This window comes from Callionymus lyra, chromosome 1, assembly GCF_982586985.1.
Source record: "Callionymus lyra chromosome 1, fCalLyr1.hap1.1, whole genome shotgun sequence".
NCBI classification, from domain to species: Eukaryota; Metazoa; Chordata; class Actinopteri; order Syngnathiformes; family Callionymidae; genus Callionymus; species Callionymus lyra.
Window position 1 is genome coordinate 41,248,016 of NC_141818.1, and position 16,987 is coordinate 41,265,002.

The following is a 16,987-nucleotide window of genomic DNA, read 5'->3' on the forward strand; positions in this document are numbered from 1 at the left end:
AGGATATTGATTTTTTTCTCATACCACTATTCAGCACATAAAGTAGAAGGGTGATAATACAATCCGATTAAACACTTCACTTTAGTGACAATGAGCGATAAATAGGCGTCATAACTTCAACCAAATGAACGTGGTTTAATCGTCCAATCGTAATTCGGCGACCCCGAACTTGACCGATGTCTCAGAAAAAGACTGCATATCCAACTGTTTTTTTAAACAGGTGTCAAAGATACTACGTCCAAATTATCGACAGTCAATACCTTTAATCCTTCCTACTCGTTACGTCTGACTTGTACTATCATCTCCACTTCACTTCTCTCACTACAAATCACTATACAATAGGCAAACATCATCATCCCTTGAGACTCCACCGTAAATTCATCTGGCGGTCGGTTGAAGTTTTTCCAACCTTTAACAAAATACGTTGCTAAAAAGATCTGATGATAGTGAGAATTGAAAAAGAAGCATCAGAAATAGATGATATACATTGTTGGCCCGAGGGTGTAGGAGTTCATCAACGTGGACATGAAGCTACATTTTCCTGATACATAATTAATACAATCTAACACAAAAATACGGATGCATACCATCCATCTATAGAACGAAGGCTTTAAAGTGCCTTGAAAACGCAGCAGCCTGACAAAACAAGCAGCAATGTGTGGAAGATGAAATGTGCCTCTACAAACCATCAAGATGAAAAAAGCAACAAACTCCATCCCTAGGCAAAGAGAGCTTTAACTATTCTTCTCAGTTCAAAGTCAGAGGGTCTACTCAAAATATTTGCGTAATAAACATAACGCACGAGATGGAATGAACGTCGGGCTTGAAGAGAAGTGCAGGGCCTGCAGGAGAAAACAACACAAGGCTGCAAATGCTTCTTAATGTCAATCAGACGAACACAAACAAGCAGTCGGAAAAACAAGCCAGGACTCGCGCTCCTCGAGGTCCCGTGTGATGATATTTTCCAGCTTCAGTGGTGTAACCTTGAGTGCAGAGTACTGCAAACTGATACAAAATAGCCTTGCTTGTATTCATCAATACATCAAGCGCTACTACATGGTCATCACTTACGTTTTCGGACCATGGGAAGAAACCGGAGTTCCCTGAAGGATGTCAAAGCAAGTACAGGGAGAAACTCCCACTAGAAAGGGCCAACCTTGAATTGAACCTGAAACCTTCTTGCTGGGAAGGTGCAACACTGCGAATACCGTGCTGGCAATGTACGACCGTATTTTCCGCACTATACAGCGCACTGGATTTAAGGGACACTGTCAATAAACTGTATAATTTCAAACTTTCTTTGTGTATTAAGCACACCGGATTATAAGGTGCATTAAGGGAGACCAACAATTCATAAGTCAGTCAAAGTTTATTAAACTCTTCAAGTTGTAACATGTTAAAAAGACAAGGCTAAACTTTAGCATATTCAACTATCCAAAGTGTTCAGTAATAACACTTAAAATACAACACAATACACTTGTTTTATCAGTTCATTCCTCGTCCACATATCCCTTAAAGTCTTCATCTTCAGTGTCCGAGTTTAAAAGTTGCGCGACTACGGCATCCAGATCCTGTCGTCACTAATCAGTGTCAGTGCTATTACTTGCCGATTCCCTGATGATTCCGGCCTCTGTGATGAAAGCCTGGACCATAGTTGAGACTGATACCTTAGCCCAGGTATAGCTGCTGAAGATCTTTAGTTATTCCAACCGCAATGTTGGCAAACGTGTTGTGTTCAAGTTGTCATGTTAAAAGTTCGTATCGCCATACTAGCGATAGCGTGTTGTGTGTGTCTTGATGGTGATCTGCCAGCAGGAACAAACTACAAACTCCTACAGTTGTTAATAAAAGCCAAAAACACTCATTACAACCCCGTCTACTTCTCCAGTCCTTCAACTAATCAAGTTTCATTAGTTTCATTATATCCAGAATCCACTAGATGGCGGTCTCAAGAGGAATTGTTCTAAAAAGAATTATAGACACTGTATTGCGATATTTACCCAGAGCGTTTCCTGTCTGTGTCGTATGTTACCTAGTGATGGTCTGATGAAGCTTCATGAAGCAGTGTCATTATGTTCAGAGTCCACTAGATGGCGGTCTCTGCACTATTTTCCTTTGTTTTGAACTTTTCTAATGAAACATCACATTTTTAAACTGATGGCGCCACCTACACAACACAACACTGTTTTATGAAGCTTCATATACAATACTAATATAAATTACTTTACTGTAGACCACTTTACTGTAGCAGTAATGCTGCAAGCAGTGTAACTGTGTTGTTTACCAAAGTGGTACTAAAACATTTTGACGGAGCTCGTTCAGCGCCGTGCACCACACAACAAAAACATAACCCAAATGAATCCATATATTAAGCGCCCCGGATTATAAAGCGCACTGACAGTTTTTTTTTCAGAAAATGAAATGCTTTCAAGTGCGCCTTATAGTCTGGAAAATACGGTAAATTTCGGTTTTAGTTTTGAAGTTAGAGGTAGGATCTCTCAGTGCAAATATATCATCTAGAGATAAATATGTGGATAAAGAGGAAACACTAAGGCACACAATATAGTTGGTTCCTAAAGTTATTTGATCTTTTTTTGTTTTTTTTTCAATTCATGTAAATGTTGGTAAAGTAAATATACGGTCAGGATAATAAAGACATCTTGGATCGTCAACTCGGTCGTGGTGAAAAGTTCTCTGACTCCCAAATGTATTTATACTTATAATATCTCCCCTTAAGGTTTTAGGAAATGTTGTTAATGCTAATATATTAATGGGATTGAGCTGCTGAACAAAGGTCTGCGAACCCTTGTCTCTTTATATCTTATTTTACAAATAAACATAAAAAGACCACAATTAACTTGAAAACATCGAGATTATTCTCATTTAACATTGTGTCTCAAATCGCATACTTCTCTTAGTATACTAGAAGTTAGTATGCATCAGGATAGTGTACATACTAACTAGTACGCAAATTCTCCACAGATAGTATGTCTCAAATCAAACTCTGCCGCTACGCACTAATTGACGCGACAGCTTCTTCTTCTACTACTATTTAACGATGGTTTCAACCAGCTGTTTGAACGCTAGCGACACCTGCTGGCTGCACGTTTTGAAAGGTTGGAAAAAGAAATAAAGAAGAAATATGAGAAGCAAAATATTCGCCAGATATTTAAGCTGGTATCAGCACCGAAGACGTCTCATCCTTCTGCTGCGGAAAATACACCTGTAAGTATATGAATATATATAAATATATATATATGACGTAACATCCGTTTACAAGGTCCCTAAGATGGCGGCTGTTTAGGGTAGAAAGTGTCCATCGAACCATACTCAGTTTTGTGGGCGTTTTAGTACGCCAATTTAGTGTGCATGGAGCACTAAATTTCGCATACTAAGAAGTGAGACGCACTAATGCACTAAAAATACTACCTTTGAGTACGCAAGTATGCGATTTGAGACACAGCAATATATTCATCTGTTACAACAAAGATAACGAGACTCAGAAGAACATATGGAGGTCATAGACGGAAGGAAACCACTGCTGAATTATCTTTTTTTTCCGAGCATCTCTGTGGAGAATCGCCTTGGCGTGGATCTGAAGCGAGCATCAGAGGAGAATCGCTAACGACAGGTGTGCACATGTATCCGTTTGAGCTCTCAGGCGCGCAACAAGGGCCGGACTGGAGAGGAAGAACCGTACAGCATGATTAAATGGAAAGATGCTGACTCTCAAACTGTTTGTTTGTTTATTGGGCAGAGTCAGGGGGAGTTCTGAGCCTCAGAACTCCATTTAAAGCTGATCTGGCTCCTTCAGACAGTGCTGCATCCGACTTCCTGTTGTCGACTTGCTGGAGAAAAAACTGCTGCTGCAGCCTTAGACAACCTACAGCACTTTGTATGCCGAAAGAAAATACTTAATTAGAAATACAAATTCTCACAGATTGTTATTAATGGGAACTGTAGAGTAAGCAACACATATTTTGTGCCCATAAGTAATTCTCAGGTATCTTTGATCTGTGGCCCAGAGCGGATGCTGTGGCGTGCTGCCGCCTGGCTTCTGGGACTTTGCCAGCGCCAGACATCTGGCTACTTTGTTATCATTGGCTGATCCGCTCCCACGAGGCCACTCTGGTGACACCGGGCGGAGCGAGTCCTGGCAAGGAAAATTATCAGCACATTTTGACTGGATTAGAGTTCCAAAGTGGTCTTCAAACCTCGACAGGGGTCCAGAGTCTTCGCCGTCTGGGGGGGGGATTGGGGGGGGTGTCATTGTGTAGCGATACAAGATAACAGTCGCCATCGAACTGTTGGTTCTGTCCGCGTTTATCTCTCGGTGAGAATAAACGGATAAACGGCAAGAGTACCTCGGAAATGTTGACAATGCTACGGTGGCGCAGTGGTTGAGTAGATCGCCGGTTTGCCTCTAGGTCACGAGGGGAGGAAACTTGTGACCTTTCAACTCTGTGTGGAGTTTGTATGTTCTTCTCTAGTGTGGGTTTACTCCGGGGACTCCGGTTTCCTCCCACAGTATTTATCAGTATCCCAAAAACATTCCCTGATTGGAAACTTGTGGGAAACCGTCAGGAGGTATGAGTGCGTTTGTGAATGGTTTTATATTTTTGTGTGTCCTGCAAAAGACTGGTGTCCTGTCCAGGGTGTCCCCTCGCCTCTCGCCCCAAGAAACTGGTATAAACTCCCCCCTCACCCCTGCATCCCCCAGAAGGAAATAAGCGTCAGAAAATGGATGGATGATACTGGAACAAAAAATTAATTAATTAAAAAGAAATATTTAAAATGTTGTGATGAAATAACGATATCACTGGAGTTGAGCTGCTTGGCAGAGGTCTGCAATCCCTCATCTCTTTATATCTTTATTGAACAATAGAAAGAAGGACAGAGACAGAAAGAGAACGATAACATGAATTACTTGAACAACACCTTGTTCACATTCAAGACTAACTATTTATTTCTTCATCAGCTTGATATACAATGTACTATTTACTCCAATTGTAGACGCAAATATAAGCACATTTGAATTCTATATACAATTATTAAAATACAACTCATAACTCATCCATTCAAGACTCGGAGTAGAGCAACACGTTTCTGCTTCAAGGGGGAATGAATGAATGTCAAGAGAGGATGTCAGTAAATCAGGTCATTGGTCGTTCGGTATTGATCCAGAATGACGACTCGACAATATTCGGATTTAGAAGATTGAGGCAACTCTGTCTTGTGAGTAAACCCTGGAGGTTCGTCTAAAGGTTTATTCCTACAATCCTGAAACTCAAGGTTGAATCATGACCTAAATAGTTCACAAATATAAGTTCACTTTTGTCAATGTTGTTTCCAGCTTATCGCTCTATGTAGCTGGGATAGAACCAAGCATCCGAGATAAAAGAAAAAGAAAACTTAATTTAAAATCACCAAAACATAATTTCTTCCTTACTTCCTTATAAAAATCCTATAACTTTTTAAGTCCATTTAATCACAAATACATTTTTTACCGAGACAGAAGAAATATTTATAACCTACTTCCAGAAAATATCTACATTTCAGGTTCTGTCATGAATTTGTCCCAGAGTGCATTTTGTGTTTTTTCCATTGTCTTATTGAGCAGAAATACCCCGAATTGTTTTTTTCCCCGACAAATGCAGTTTTACTGTTCCTTATGTTCAGCGACTACGAGATTTAAAGTCGTAAAAACCTTTCGCCTCGAGGGTTTTTTTCTTTTTTTTTTCTTTCATACAAAAGGGGTTTAATGCGACTGCATCTCAAAGGTTGCGTCTAACAATCCGTCACACAAAACACTTGTTTAGAGGTCAAAGAGAAGAATGCTGCCTAAGCACCGGTTTAGTGGAGAGGGGAAGAAAAAAAAAAAGAAAAAAGTCATGATGTGACAACCTGAACCTTATTTGCGGGATTGATTGAGGTATCGTGTCTTCTCCCTTTTTTCTCTCTTGGCGTTTCCATTTGTGAATACAAAGCTTCGGTGACCCATAAATATTACATGGTGAGGAGATGCAAAGTAGGAATTAATGACTGGGGTTGTGTGTGAGTGTGTGTGTGTGTGTGTGTGTGTGTATGGCAGGTCCCTGTGGGATTCTGCTTAGACAGGCGGGAATCGAGAGGGTGTGGTCTCTCTCTCTCTCTTTCTCTCTCTCTCTCTCTCTCTCTCTCTCTCTCTCTCTCTCTCTCTCTCTCTCTCTTTCTCTCTCACACTCGGCGAACCTTCAGACACTTTCATAGCACATTTTCATCGCACTGATGGAGTCAGCGGCTTCAGCTCTGATGAAAATGCTCAAGAGCGAGAAGATTTGATCGGATTTGTTGTTGATCTGCAGTCTCAAATCCATCCCTGTGTTCGTCCTTATTCCTCATCCAAACATCTTATGGAGATGGATAGTTGCTGCATACTAGAATATTGCTGGTAGTGGTCCCTAAAAAAAAAGTCATCATTTCATGTGCGGTTGCTTTGTCCAATCAGAGCTGTCGCTGATGTCGGAAAATAATTACAACTCAACACCAAAACGCTTTTTTTTTTTTTAACTCCAACCGTTTTCTACAAACATAAAACACTACTAACAATCCTCTGGTTCATCCAATTCTTCGTCAATACCAGTGATGAAGCTTCATGAAGCAGTGTCATGTTGTTTAGAGGTCAGTAGGTGGCGCCATCAGTTTAAAAATGATGCTTCTTTAGAAAAGTTGTTAAAAAAAAAAGAAAACAGTGTAGACACCGCCATCTAGTGGAGTCTGAAAATAATGTCACTGCTTCATGAAGCTTCATCAAACCATCACTTCTTTCTCCTAACTTTGTGCCAATGTGTGAGTTTGTTGTTTTAAGCTTTATTCTTATTATTATTATATTCTGAAAGCCTCAGGGACTAAAAGAGTTTTGAGAGAAAGTTCTCAGTGTTGGATCTAAACTTGACAAACAAAAGAGGATACCAAGCGTGTCAAAGGTGCGAAAGAAAGGGGGGCGTTTTTTTCACCCTCTTTCTTTTCGAGCGATGAGTCGGTAAAAGGAGGGGCCACTTGACACATGTCACCTAAGCCGCCACACACAATTACCTCTGGAGGGGGCGCTGGGGATTTACCCGGGTGTTGCGAGTCGCTCGTTCCAATAGCTGCGTGTTTGAAGATCATTAGCGTTACAGGAATCATCTTCATGGCCCTGTCCGACCTCCTGAACCGCTGCCTTTGATCACCCCACAGTTGTTGTTTTTTTTGGGGGGGTGGGAAACTGGGTGTAAAATATAACATCGTATAAAGCAGGTAAAACATCCATATCGCTCTGTTTTGACGTGGATTGTTGAGGTCACTTGAAAAAACGAATGTCCAATACATTCTCAGGTGGTTCTCCGCTGGCCTGGGAATGCCTTGGGATCCCACAAGAACACCTGGAAAGAGCGTCCAGGGATAGGACTCTCTCGCTAATGTGACACGACTCCGGATAAGTGGCGGTAAAGAAGACGAAGACGAGTCAAATGAAGGCAAAACTACTACAATATAAGTGGAATAAACTCCTTGGCAGAGTGATGCACTCCCTGGGTGCTTCTCTGGTTACGCTGGCGTGACGGTCGTGGTGCGAGTCGATCTAGAGGTGGTTGTCTAAACTCTAAAAGGTGGAGATGGTGGTTAGCTCATTAACACGACTCACTAGAGGTTAGCGCCGCTGATTCAAACTCCAGCAAAAGCTTGACAGAAATCAGATTTCTAGATTTGAAGCAGCATAAAAAAAAGACCTTGAAGGAAGGAATAAACAATAGCAGCAGCAGCAGCAGCAGCAGCTGAAGTGGGTGAAGGACAGTTCAAGATGAACCGTATTGAACACTTCACAGATGACAGACCTTCAGAGATGTCACAATGCTCGGCTGCAGCCGCGCGAGTTTACCGTTTCCTCCGCGGAGAAAAGATCATTACGGCTAATGAGGCAAAGGACGCCGGGATGATGACAGCGTGACAGCGCCGAGGTTCTTCTTCTTTTTTTTTTTTTTAATTTGTCGGATCACTTTGTGACAACCTCCATCAGTGGGAATCTTTTCATTTGCGCGGAAGAAAAAGGGAAAGGAGGTCAATTAGCGCCAGCCTTTCCGACAACCCGGTGACAAGCGGTACCAAATACGGCGCGGGACAGTCACGCTAATAACATTGGTTTGACATTAATCACACGTGTAGCTCTTGACACGCAGGTTCCGTGAAGTGAAGTGCACGAAACTGAAGACGCACTTCATCGTGTTTGAGGCTGAGATGTATCCAACCTTTTAATTAAGAAGTGATGATGAAGCTTCATGAAACAGTGTCATGTTGTTTAGAGGTCAGTAGGTGGCGCCATCAGTTTAAAAAATGATGTTACATTAGAACAGTTGTTCAAAACAAAAGGAAAATAGTGCAGAGACCGCCATCTAGTGGACTCTGAAGATAATGACACTGCTTCATGAAGCGTCATCAGACCATCACTTACGTAAACAGAGATTTACGTATCCTATGATTGGATAAGCCACACTTACGCTGAAGTCACATGTTTGTACCGTGTCCTGTGATTGGATAAGCACTTTGTTAGCATATTTTAAAACATACACCATAGAAGGAGGAGAAATTATAGATGTGGTTGTGTTTACGGAAATACTCTTGGGCCCGAAGAAAGTGACCAACAACGAAAATGTAGGTCTTCTTGAGAAAAGATTGTAATAATAATAATAATAATTGATAGGTTTTATAAAGCGCTTTTTTGGAGGTCACTCAAAGACGCTTTACATTGCATAGAATATACATAAAAGAAAAGAAAAAACACGAAAAGTAAGTAAGGGGGCGATCGGAAGTAGATAAAGGTTGGTAATTGCAAGAATTGTATTTCTATTTTTAACATGTTTAGATGTTTGATTTTGTTAGCAATCGACCAATGATAATAAAAAATAAAAAGATTCAAATTCTACGAATTAACAAAATACATTCTCATCCATTTCAATTGAAATAAACAATATTATTACCTGGGAGTTTATTTTTAATATATGAAATGACAATAATTTATTGTGCAAAAACTAGCATATAGTTGTAGGTGACACAGGTCGCCATGAATACATATGCAGTGGTGGAGGTCGTCACCCTTGACCTTGAGACCAAAAAATATTTGTTTTCGGGCCTAGGGGTCACCTTGACCATGAGTTAACACAAGGGTTAAAAAAAATAGCATTTTAAATAAAATGTATATCAAAGAGTTTAATGGAACAATATTTGTTATATTTGCACCTGGGATATCTTCAATAAATTGGTGGATCCAGATGGTAATCCAAAACACCTCCAAAACGCAGCCATTTTTTCCTTGTTCTTCTAGTTTAGTGAATTTTGTGAGTAGCAGAGGTTATCACAACGACAAAAATAATAAGTATAATAATCATGTAATAAAAGGGTATATCAAAAGTATAAAGTGTCATCATTGGTCACAAAAACAAATCTCATTTTCTCAGAAATATGTTTCTATCCGTCCCGTTTTTTATTTGACCGGGGCGGTCCGGTCGACCGATCCTCCCCTGATATTGATCTCAAGTACCTTAAGGTATGTGACATCATTATGAGACTTGACCTTATCATCTGCTGCCCCGCAGCCAATAGTCAAGAGTGGGACACAATCTCAAGCTGCCGCCCCCTCAAGGTTGGTCGTTGGTGCGGTGTAGGGAGATCGGCGGACACTTTATTTGTTTTCCTGACCCTGGTGACACACCTGAGTTTCCCCGCTCTAACTGGCAAGAACTTGGTTAGAACAGACGTGTAGGTTGAGAGAAGGAAGGATTTTACTGTATTTATTATCATGAATATTAGTTAAATCCCACTCCAGTGTTTTCAATATTTAAGAATTATACTTGGAAAAGTGACTTTTATGGCGGAAAATGGAGTAAACCAATTGTTAGTCGAGTAAATTAGTAAATTGTAGTTTTTATTTGGGCTTTTTTTGGAAAAATATACTTAAAAAAAAAAAGTTTAAATCCTCCTATTAGAACTAAAGTTCATGTTAATGCCAGTGAATAAGCTAAACTAAAATACAGGGATTATGTGTGTTAGGACTTTTTTTAAAGACATAAACAGTAACACTTATGTTGAAGGAATTTGATTCAGACACATCTTGGTGAATATAACAATGTGACTAAGAGCTAAAATATGTTATGCCCCTTATGTGATCGAGTTTCAAACCCCTGACCTACACTGAAGTGCATCCCGGGGGGGGCCATATGGGGCCCTTTATTTATGAGGCCCTAATAGAGTCAAGTTAATCAAACAAAAATGCAGTTTCAAGTTTCTGTTGAGTCTTTCAGCTATTAATTCTTATTTTTGTTGATTTTTTTTCCAACGTCTATAATCTTAATATTTAAAAGAACTACTCAACATCTCTCGGAATAATTTTATTACATTTTTGATCAATCCATTATCGATTTTGGATTTAATTATACAATTTGCATGTACTTTGGTTTTATGCATTTATTGATTTATAATAACTACCATTTAAATGTAACTAAGTAAATAAGTAATTTGTATTTACATAGTGCTTTTCCAGACCAGGGTCACAAAGCACTAAAACAATCAAAACAATACTCAATAAAATATATACTTAAAAGGTCAAGATAACACCGAGAACAACACAGGAGTTCCAAAAAATCACAAATGTAAATAAATAAAATAATAATAACTTCCTTTTCTATTCACTGAGTTCCATCCTTTTTCCCTTTATCGTCCTTTAAAAAAATGTTAAGCATAAGGTTAGGGAATTGTTTGATTATCCCATAAAACAGTTATATATAAATTAAATATTGATGTCACCCTGTGGGGAATCTACACGGAGTCAGTCAGTCCCAGCTAGAAAGGGGGGAATGAAGGGAAGACCCAATAGACACGTTTCCTCCCATGAACATAGCAATGTGTCCTTTATTTATATCCTCGGCTGTTCTTATGAACCGCACACTTGTTTAGGGCCGATCCTGCCTCTCACCCCGAGTAGCTGGGATTTGCCCTTCATTTCCCTGTGACCCACCCTTCGAGACAACATGCAGGAAAAAAAAAAGTGAATCTATGTGTTTTTTTAGTGGTGGAAATCGCACCTCAGCCCACTGTCTGATCTGCTTTGGCGAGCTCCTTGTAGCCTGTGGGAGCTCAGTGAACGTGAAATGCTTTTTAGCTGCTGCCGTTTGCATTCAAACGACACATTAAAGCCCAACTGGTCCTGGTGGAACTTGTCACCAGGTAAGACTGAGTAAATAAGAGTCTGTGCGATTTTGCCTTGAGTAAGATCCTCTCACTCTTTGTAGAACCTCTCTCAACACGCATTGACCTTCTGCTCTGACATGTAAAGAGCTCCACCAGATCAGAAGGAGAAAGGGGGCGAAGAGGGGGGGGGCTCAGCTGTGAATAAAGGCATCACTACACTGCAAGCAGTCAGCAGACTTCATCCACATCTCTGCGTCGACTGCTGCAGCTTCAGTGTCGGAGCAGAGATACCTCGTTGGCGGCACAAAGGAGCGGCTCTGTAATAAAAACAGCTGTCTCTGGTGGTCTCGGTGTAATTGGGATTGTTAACGTGCACGGCTCCTGAGGGAGACGCAGGAGAGTATGTCTTTGTGTAAAGCACACAGACACCTCTGCAGCTCGCCTTGATTCGGATGTAAGAGGGAGTGCGAGGAGAAGAAAAAAAGCAAACAAGTCACCTGAGTTAAATCAAGCTTTGCTGCACGCACTCTCTCTGTTTTACTTTTGTTTTTTCACACGCTGCACATTTATTTATTTGTAGTCGTGGGCCTTGAAGTTGTCTCTCCCTCCGTCTCTATCTCTTGCACGAGTCCATTGAGGATTGTTTTGTGTTGAAAAGCTGGGAAAAGTGCATCTTGTTACTCGCCTTATCATAGCAACAATTACCTTAGGTGTTTGCCAGGAAAAACAGAGCAAAATCAATGGGTAGCCAGTAACAAAATATACACAATATATTATAATAAAATGTATATGGCGGCCATTTGTTCCTGGCGTCTGTAGCTTCTTATGTCATCACCGATAAATATTAGACTTTTTGGTTGTTTTAGGAGCGACACAGAAGCTGGAAATCACAAGCAAAGAACCGGTACGGCATGACAAAAACATACAAATTGCATTAAATATGATATAATAAAAGAAAGAAGATATTGTTTTTGGCTCCTTCTTCTGGTCAACAATTGCATGTGTTCAAGCGTTGTTTTTTTTAAATTGTGTTTCATTATTTAGTCACTGGCTACAAATGGAATATTTAGTGTTATGAGGAAAGTGTTTGAAATATTTGATTAGTTATATTTATTAAACAAAAATAAAAAACTGCTTAATGTATACATCTAAATCCAGATAAAGTAAAGCATTTATTACACGCATAATTTGTCACTATTTCAACGAGAAGATCTTGACAGTAAAAATTAAATCGCTGCGGATTCACTGATTCATTCTTCAACCTCAAAAATCTGTCTGGAAAAAAAAAAAATCAAGGATGTCAAGGTGACAGTTTGTGTCACTCAAGGCGTCGCGAAATATAAACGCTTTCTTGATAGTTTTTACTATAAATCAGTCTGTATTTGTGAGCAGCCGCCTGGTTTCTCCGGGCTGTCTCCGGGGATCTCTGGTGTCTGCAGGTGTGTGTGTGCGCGCGCGCGCGTGTGTGTGTGTGAGTGTGTGTGTGTGTGTTGTCCCGCTGGGGTGACACCACTATATTTTATTTATTTATATATTATTTATTTGGCAACGAAAAAAACACACGACGGACGCGGACTTTGACGCACTTGAATCCAGAACGAATTTAACGGCAAACAATAATTTTAAAGACTTTCTTCATACCTGATGAAAAAATTGCTCCATATATAGATATATATTCTCCTGTAAATTTCGGTATAACGTCACCCATAAATGTGCAACTGTCATGCCTGCACGAGTTGATCCTTTTAAACCGATTAAGACGCGCGTTAATTACGGTGAGATTAATTGTCTTTGGCGGTGAATCGTAATTGGAGCAGACATCGGATAATAGTGCACGTGTTACGCTGTGCGATTAATAACTATAATTCATAACCAATGGTTACACAAACGCTCGGAAATAAAAAACAAGTTAAATAAGCAAAATATATTTCGAAATTAATATTACGCAATAATATTTTTGCTCCGTTATTTAAAAAAAAAACGGGGGAAAATCCGTGATCCAAAAACTACGTTGCGGCACGAATATCTGGTTGTTTTTTAAAGAAATAACGAAATATAAATTGTTTTTTATCTAAATTATATAACCTTAAAATATTTTTTTTTACCGACAAGTACTGCGGGAGCGCCGATTGTAAGAGTCCGATGTTTTTTTTTTAAAAAAAGAGAGAGTTTGAAGCCAATTCGGAAGGAGCTGGTAAAAAAAAAGCTGCTGCTGGTGAGAAGAAGTCACTGGAAATAAAACAAATGCCGTGTCGTGGACTGCCCATGCGCAGAATCCCCAGCGGCGCCGGTGATGGTGGTGGTGCTGAGGCTAATGAAGAATAATAAATCATGAAAGCCGAGTGTGTGTGTGTGTGTGTCAGTGTGTGTGTGTGAATGAGAGGCAGGGAATGAGAGGGTGTGTGTTAGTGTGTGTGTGTGATAGAGCTAGAGAGAGAGAGAGAGCAGCGGAGAGAGACTCAGTCTGCCCTTCGCCTCAGAGCAGAGGCAGTTCGAGTCCCCGCAGCATTCAACCCAGTCGAGGAGGTCCAGAACAACCGAGACCGTTTGGCCACCAGCACCACCGATCCACACCGCGGTCATCATCTCAAGACGGACAACCTTTTCAGAACCAACTCTCCACTCTGGACTCCACAGAGATGGACAGAAACTTTTTCTAATTTTTTTTTTTATTTCCATTTTTTTTTTCCAGGCGAGGAAGACAAACAAATCTAAGAGAAAAAATATTTACATCGCTGAGTTTTGAGAATTCTGTGCCACAGGTGCAACAAAAAAAAAAGAAAAGAAAACCCGACCAAAACAAAAGAGGAGATCGATAAAAACGAAAGAAAATAAATTGGACCGACGCTTTCTTTCGTCAACAAAAAAAGAAAAAAACATTCCTGCGAAGAGATTTTTTGGAGCTTCAACTTCCATCCGAGGAGGGCGGAGTCTGAACTTATTAAAAGGAACTTGCTGAGGCTCGGACGCCCGCAAACATGATGATGATGTCTCTGAACAGCAAGCAGCCTTTCGCCATGGCGCACAGCAGCTTGCCCGAGCCCAAATATTCCCTCCATTCCTCCTCGTCCTCGACGTCCACGTCCTCCTCCTGCGCCTCCTCCCGCCACAGCAGCAGCATCATCAGCAGCGGCGCCAGAGCTTGTCTCCCAACCCCACCGGTACGTATTCTGCATAATCACTGCTTAAAGGCACATTTTGACAGCCCACTTTTTTTTTTTTTTTTTTGCTTGATGTTTTTTTCATGTCTGCACAGCAAATCACCCAACACCTCCATGTTTTTTTTCCTCCTCAACTTATGTATTCAGTCTGCTTTGCCGTCCATATTAATTTTTATGACCTGGGATGTTGCTTGTTTTGTGAGGATTTCTTTTTTTTTCTTCTCTCTCTCATTCTGGAAATGTCTTAAACCAAGGGGAGAATTCCCCGCTGACAGTTATGTGTGCATTCTATTTGCAATTCCAGAGCAATATATTCGGAGGATTGGATGAGAGTTTGTTGGCCCGGGCAGAAGCTCTAGCGGCGGTGGATATAGTCTCGCAGAACAAGAGCCACCACCACCCTCCGCACCACAGCCCCTTCAAGCCGGACGCCACCTACCACACCATGAACTCTCTCCCCTGCACCTCCTCGTCTTCCTCCTCGGTGCCTATCTCACACCCCTCCGCCTTGTCCGGACACCACCATCACCACCACCACCATCACCACCACCAGCCCCACCAGGCGCTGGAAGGGGACCTGCTGGACCACATAACGCCGGGGCTCTCCCTCGGATCCATGGCGGGACCGGACGGCTCGGTGGTGTCCACGGCGTCTCACCCCGCGCACATGGCGGGCATGAACCACATGCACCAGGCGGCTCTCAACATGGCACACGCCCACGGACTGTCCCACATGGGCATGAACGACGTGGACGCCGATCCACGGGACTTGGAAGCGTTCGCGGAGCGGTTTAAGCAGAGACGGATCAAACTCGGGGTGACCCAGGCGGACGTGGGGTCAGCGTTGGCCAGCTTGAAGATCCCCGGCGTGGGGTCCCTCAGCCAGAGCACCATCTGCAGGTTCGAGTCGCTGACGCTGTCCCACAACAACATGATCGCCCTGAAGCCCATCCTGCAAGCCTGGCTGGAGGAAGCCGAGAAGTCGCACCGGGAGAAACTAAACAAGCCCGAGCTCTTCAACGGCGCCGAGAAGAAGCGCAAGCGCACGTCGATAGCGGCGCCGGAGAAGCGCTCGCTGGAGGCCTACTTCGCCATCCAGCCGCGACCCTCGTCCGAGAAGATCGCGGCCATCGCAGAGAAGCTGGACCTGAAAAAGAACGTGGTCCGGGTCTGGTTCTGTAACCAGCGGCAGAAACAGAAACGAATGAAGTACTCGGCGTGCGTCTAATCCAGCGAGAACCCGAGAGAGAAAAAAGACGAACAATAACAACAAGACTTTTGGAGAAGATTTGTATCATATCTCACGTCTCAATTTGCCAAAACCTCGATGACTTTGAGAATTCCTTTAAATCAAAAAAAAAAAAAAAAAAAAAAAAGATGGCTGGTGTGGAGCATCGAGCAAAGTAAGAACACCGTTTCACATTTTTTTTCAATTATTTATTTTGTTAATTATAAAACACCATATTTAACCCGTGGGGGGAGAAAAAAAACTGAAAGCACTTCACTGTTTATATTTTCTATGTCCTTCTTAAGAGGGGGGTCGACTTAAGATTGCCAAAAAATACTGCTGTACATTAATGATTTACTCATTCCGCACTTCATTTTGTGTCTTTTTCGTGTGCTTTTACTCGTCTTTAGTTAGAAACAAGCTACTGTTAATAATCGACAGGCCCCGTTTTGTAAAGATCTTAATAGCGATTTAAAAAAAAAACAAGAACAGTATCACCCCCTCCTTCCCTTTCGCTGCAATAAGTTTACGATCCAGCGTGGGCCGCCATCTTATGAACTATTTATTGAGTGAGGTCATGTTTACTTCATTACATATTTATCGGGATTCCCCTCCTCGTTTTTGCCGGAGAAAAATCAAATTCTGACAGCAAGTTTAAAGCGTGTTGTTCCTGTTGAAGGGAAAGTTTCTTCTTTTTACTTCTAACGTACAATCGAGATATATATGAGATATTAGTCTCTGTTCTCAAAGTTAATTTATGTATGTTTTCTTTGTACAAATATACGTGCAACACAATTAAGAAGGCATTGCTTGTTACAAAAAAAAAAAATCACTTTGTTTGTTTTTCTTAAAGAGAAAAGAAATATGTGTATAATGTAAATATTTCATTGGAATCAGTCGATGCACATAAATATATTCGTACAGGTTTTTGCTGTATTGCTGTTTTAGCTGAGGTAATTCTGTATTGTATGTTGATTTATTTATTTCATTTCACTTATTTACTTTTTATTTATGTGGTTATTTATTTATTTATTTAAATATTGATCTGAAATGTGTTTCATTAAAGAACGAACTTTAACATTTAATCAGACGGGTTTTCTTCCCAGGTGTTTTGTTTATTTTTGTAAGAACAGTGTTCGTACTTGTCAATTAAATGTTCGATACTTTCGATTGATCACATGACCAAGTTGCCCCTTCACTTCCTCCTGCGAGCGGAAATCAACCATGCTAGCGGTTCTAAAAGAGGCTAACGGTATTTATAAGAGATTTTCGACCCTAAAGGCTCAACACAGCGTTACAATTCAAACAAAAATCAAAAGTATTCACCTTTCTTTTGAAACAAACAGCCAAGTTAAAAAAAAAAGCTTTTCCAAAGCTTCATTATTAGCTATAAACCCAA

General features: G+C 41.0%; 1 protein-coding gene across 1 annotated transcript; it reads left to right on the plus strand.

Annotated features, from left to right (window-relative positions):
* The first annotated feature begins 13,637 nt into the window (after window positions 1-13,637).
* pou4f2 (POU class 4 homeobox 2) lies at window positions 13,638-16,673 on the plus strand. The gene is made up of 2 exons (XM_087807840.1): window positions 13,638-14,360; window positions 14,665-16,673. Exons 1-2 carry the CDS (start codon window positions 14,178-14,180, stop codon window positions 15,586-15,588), a joined length of 1,107 nt encoding a protein of 368 aa, XP_087663966.1. The 5' UTR covers window positions 13,638-14,177; the 3' UTR covers window positions 15,589-16,673.
* The last annotated feature ends 314 nt before the right edge of the window (window positions 16,674-16,987 follow it).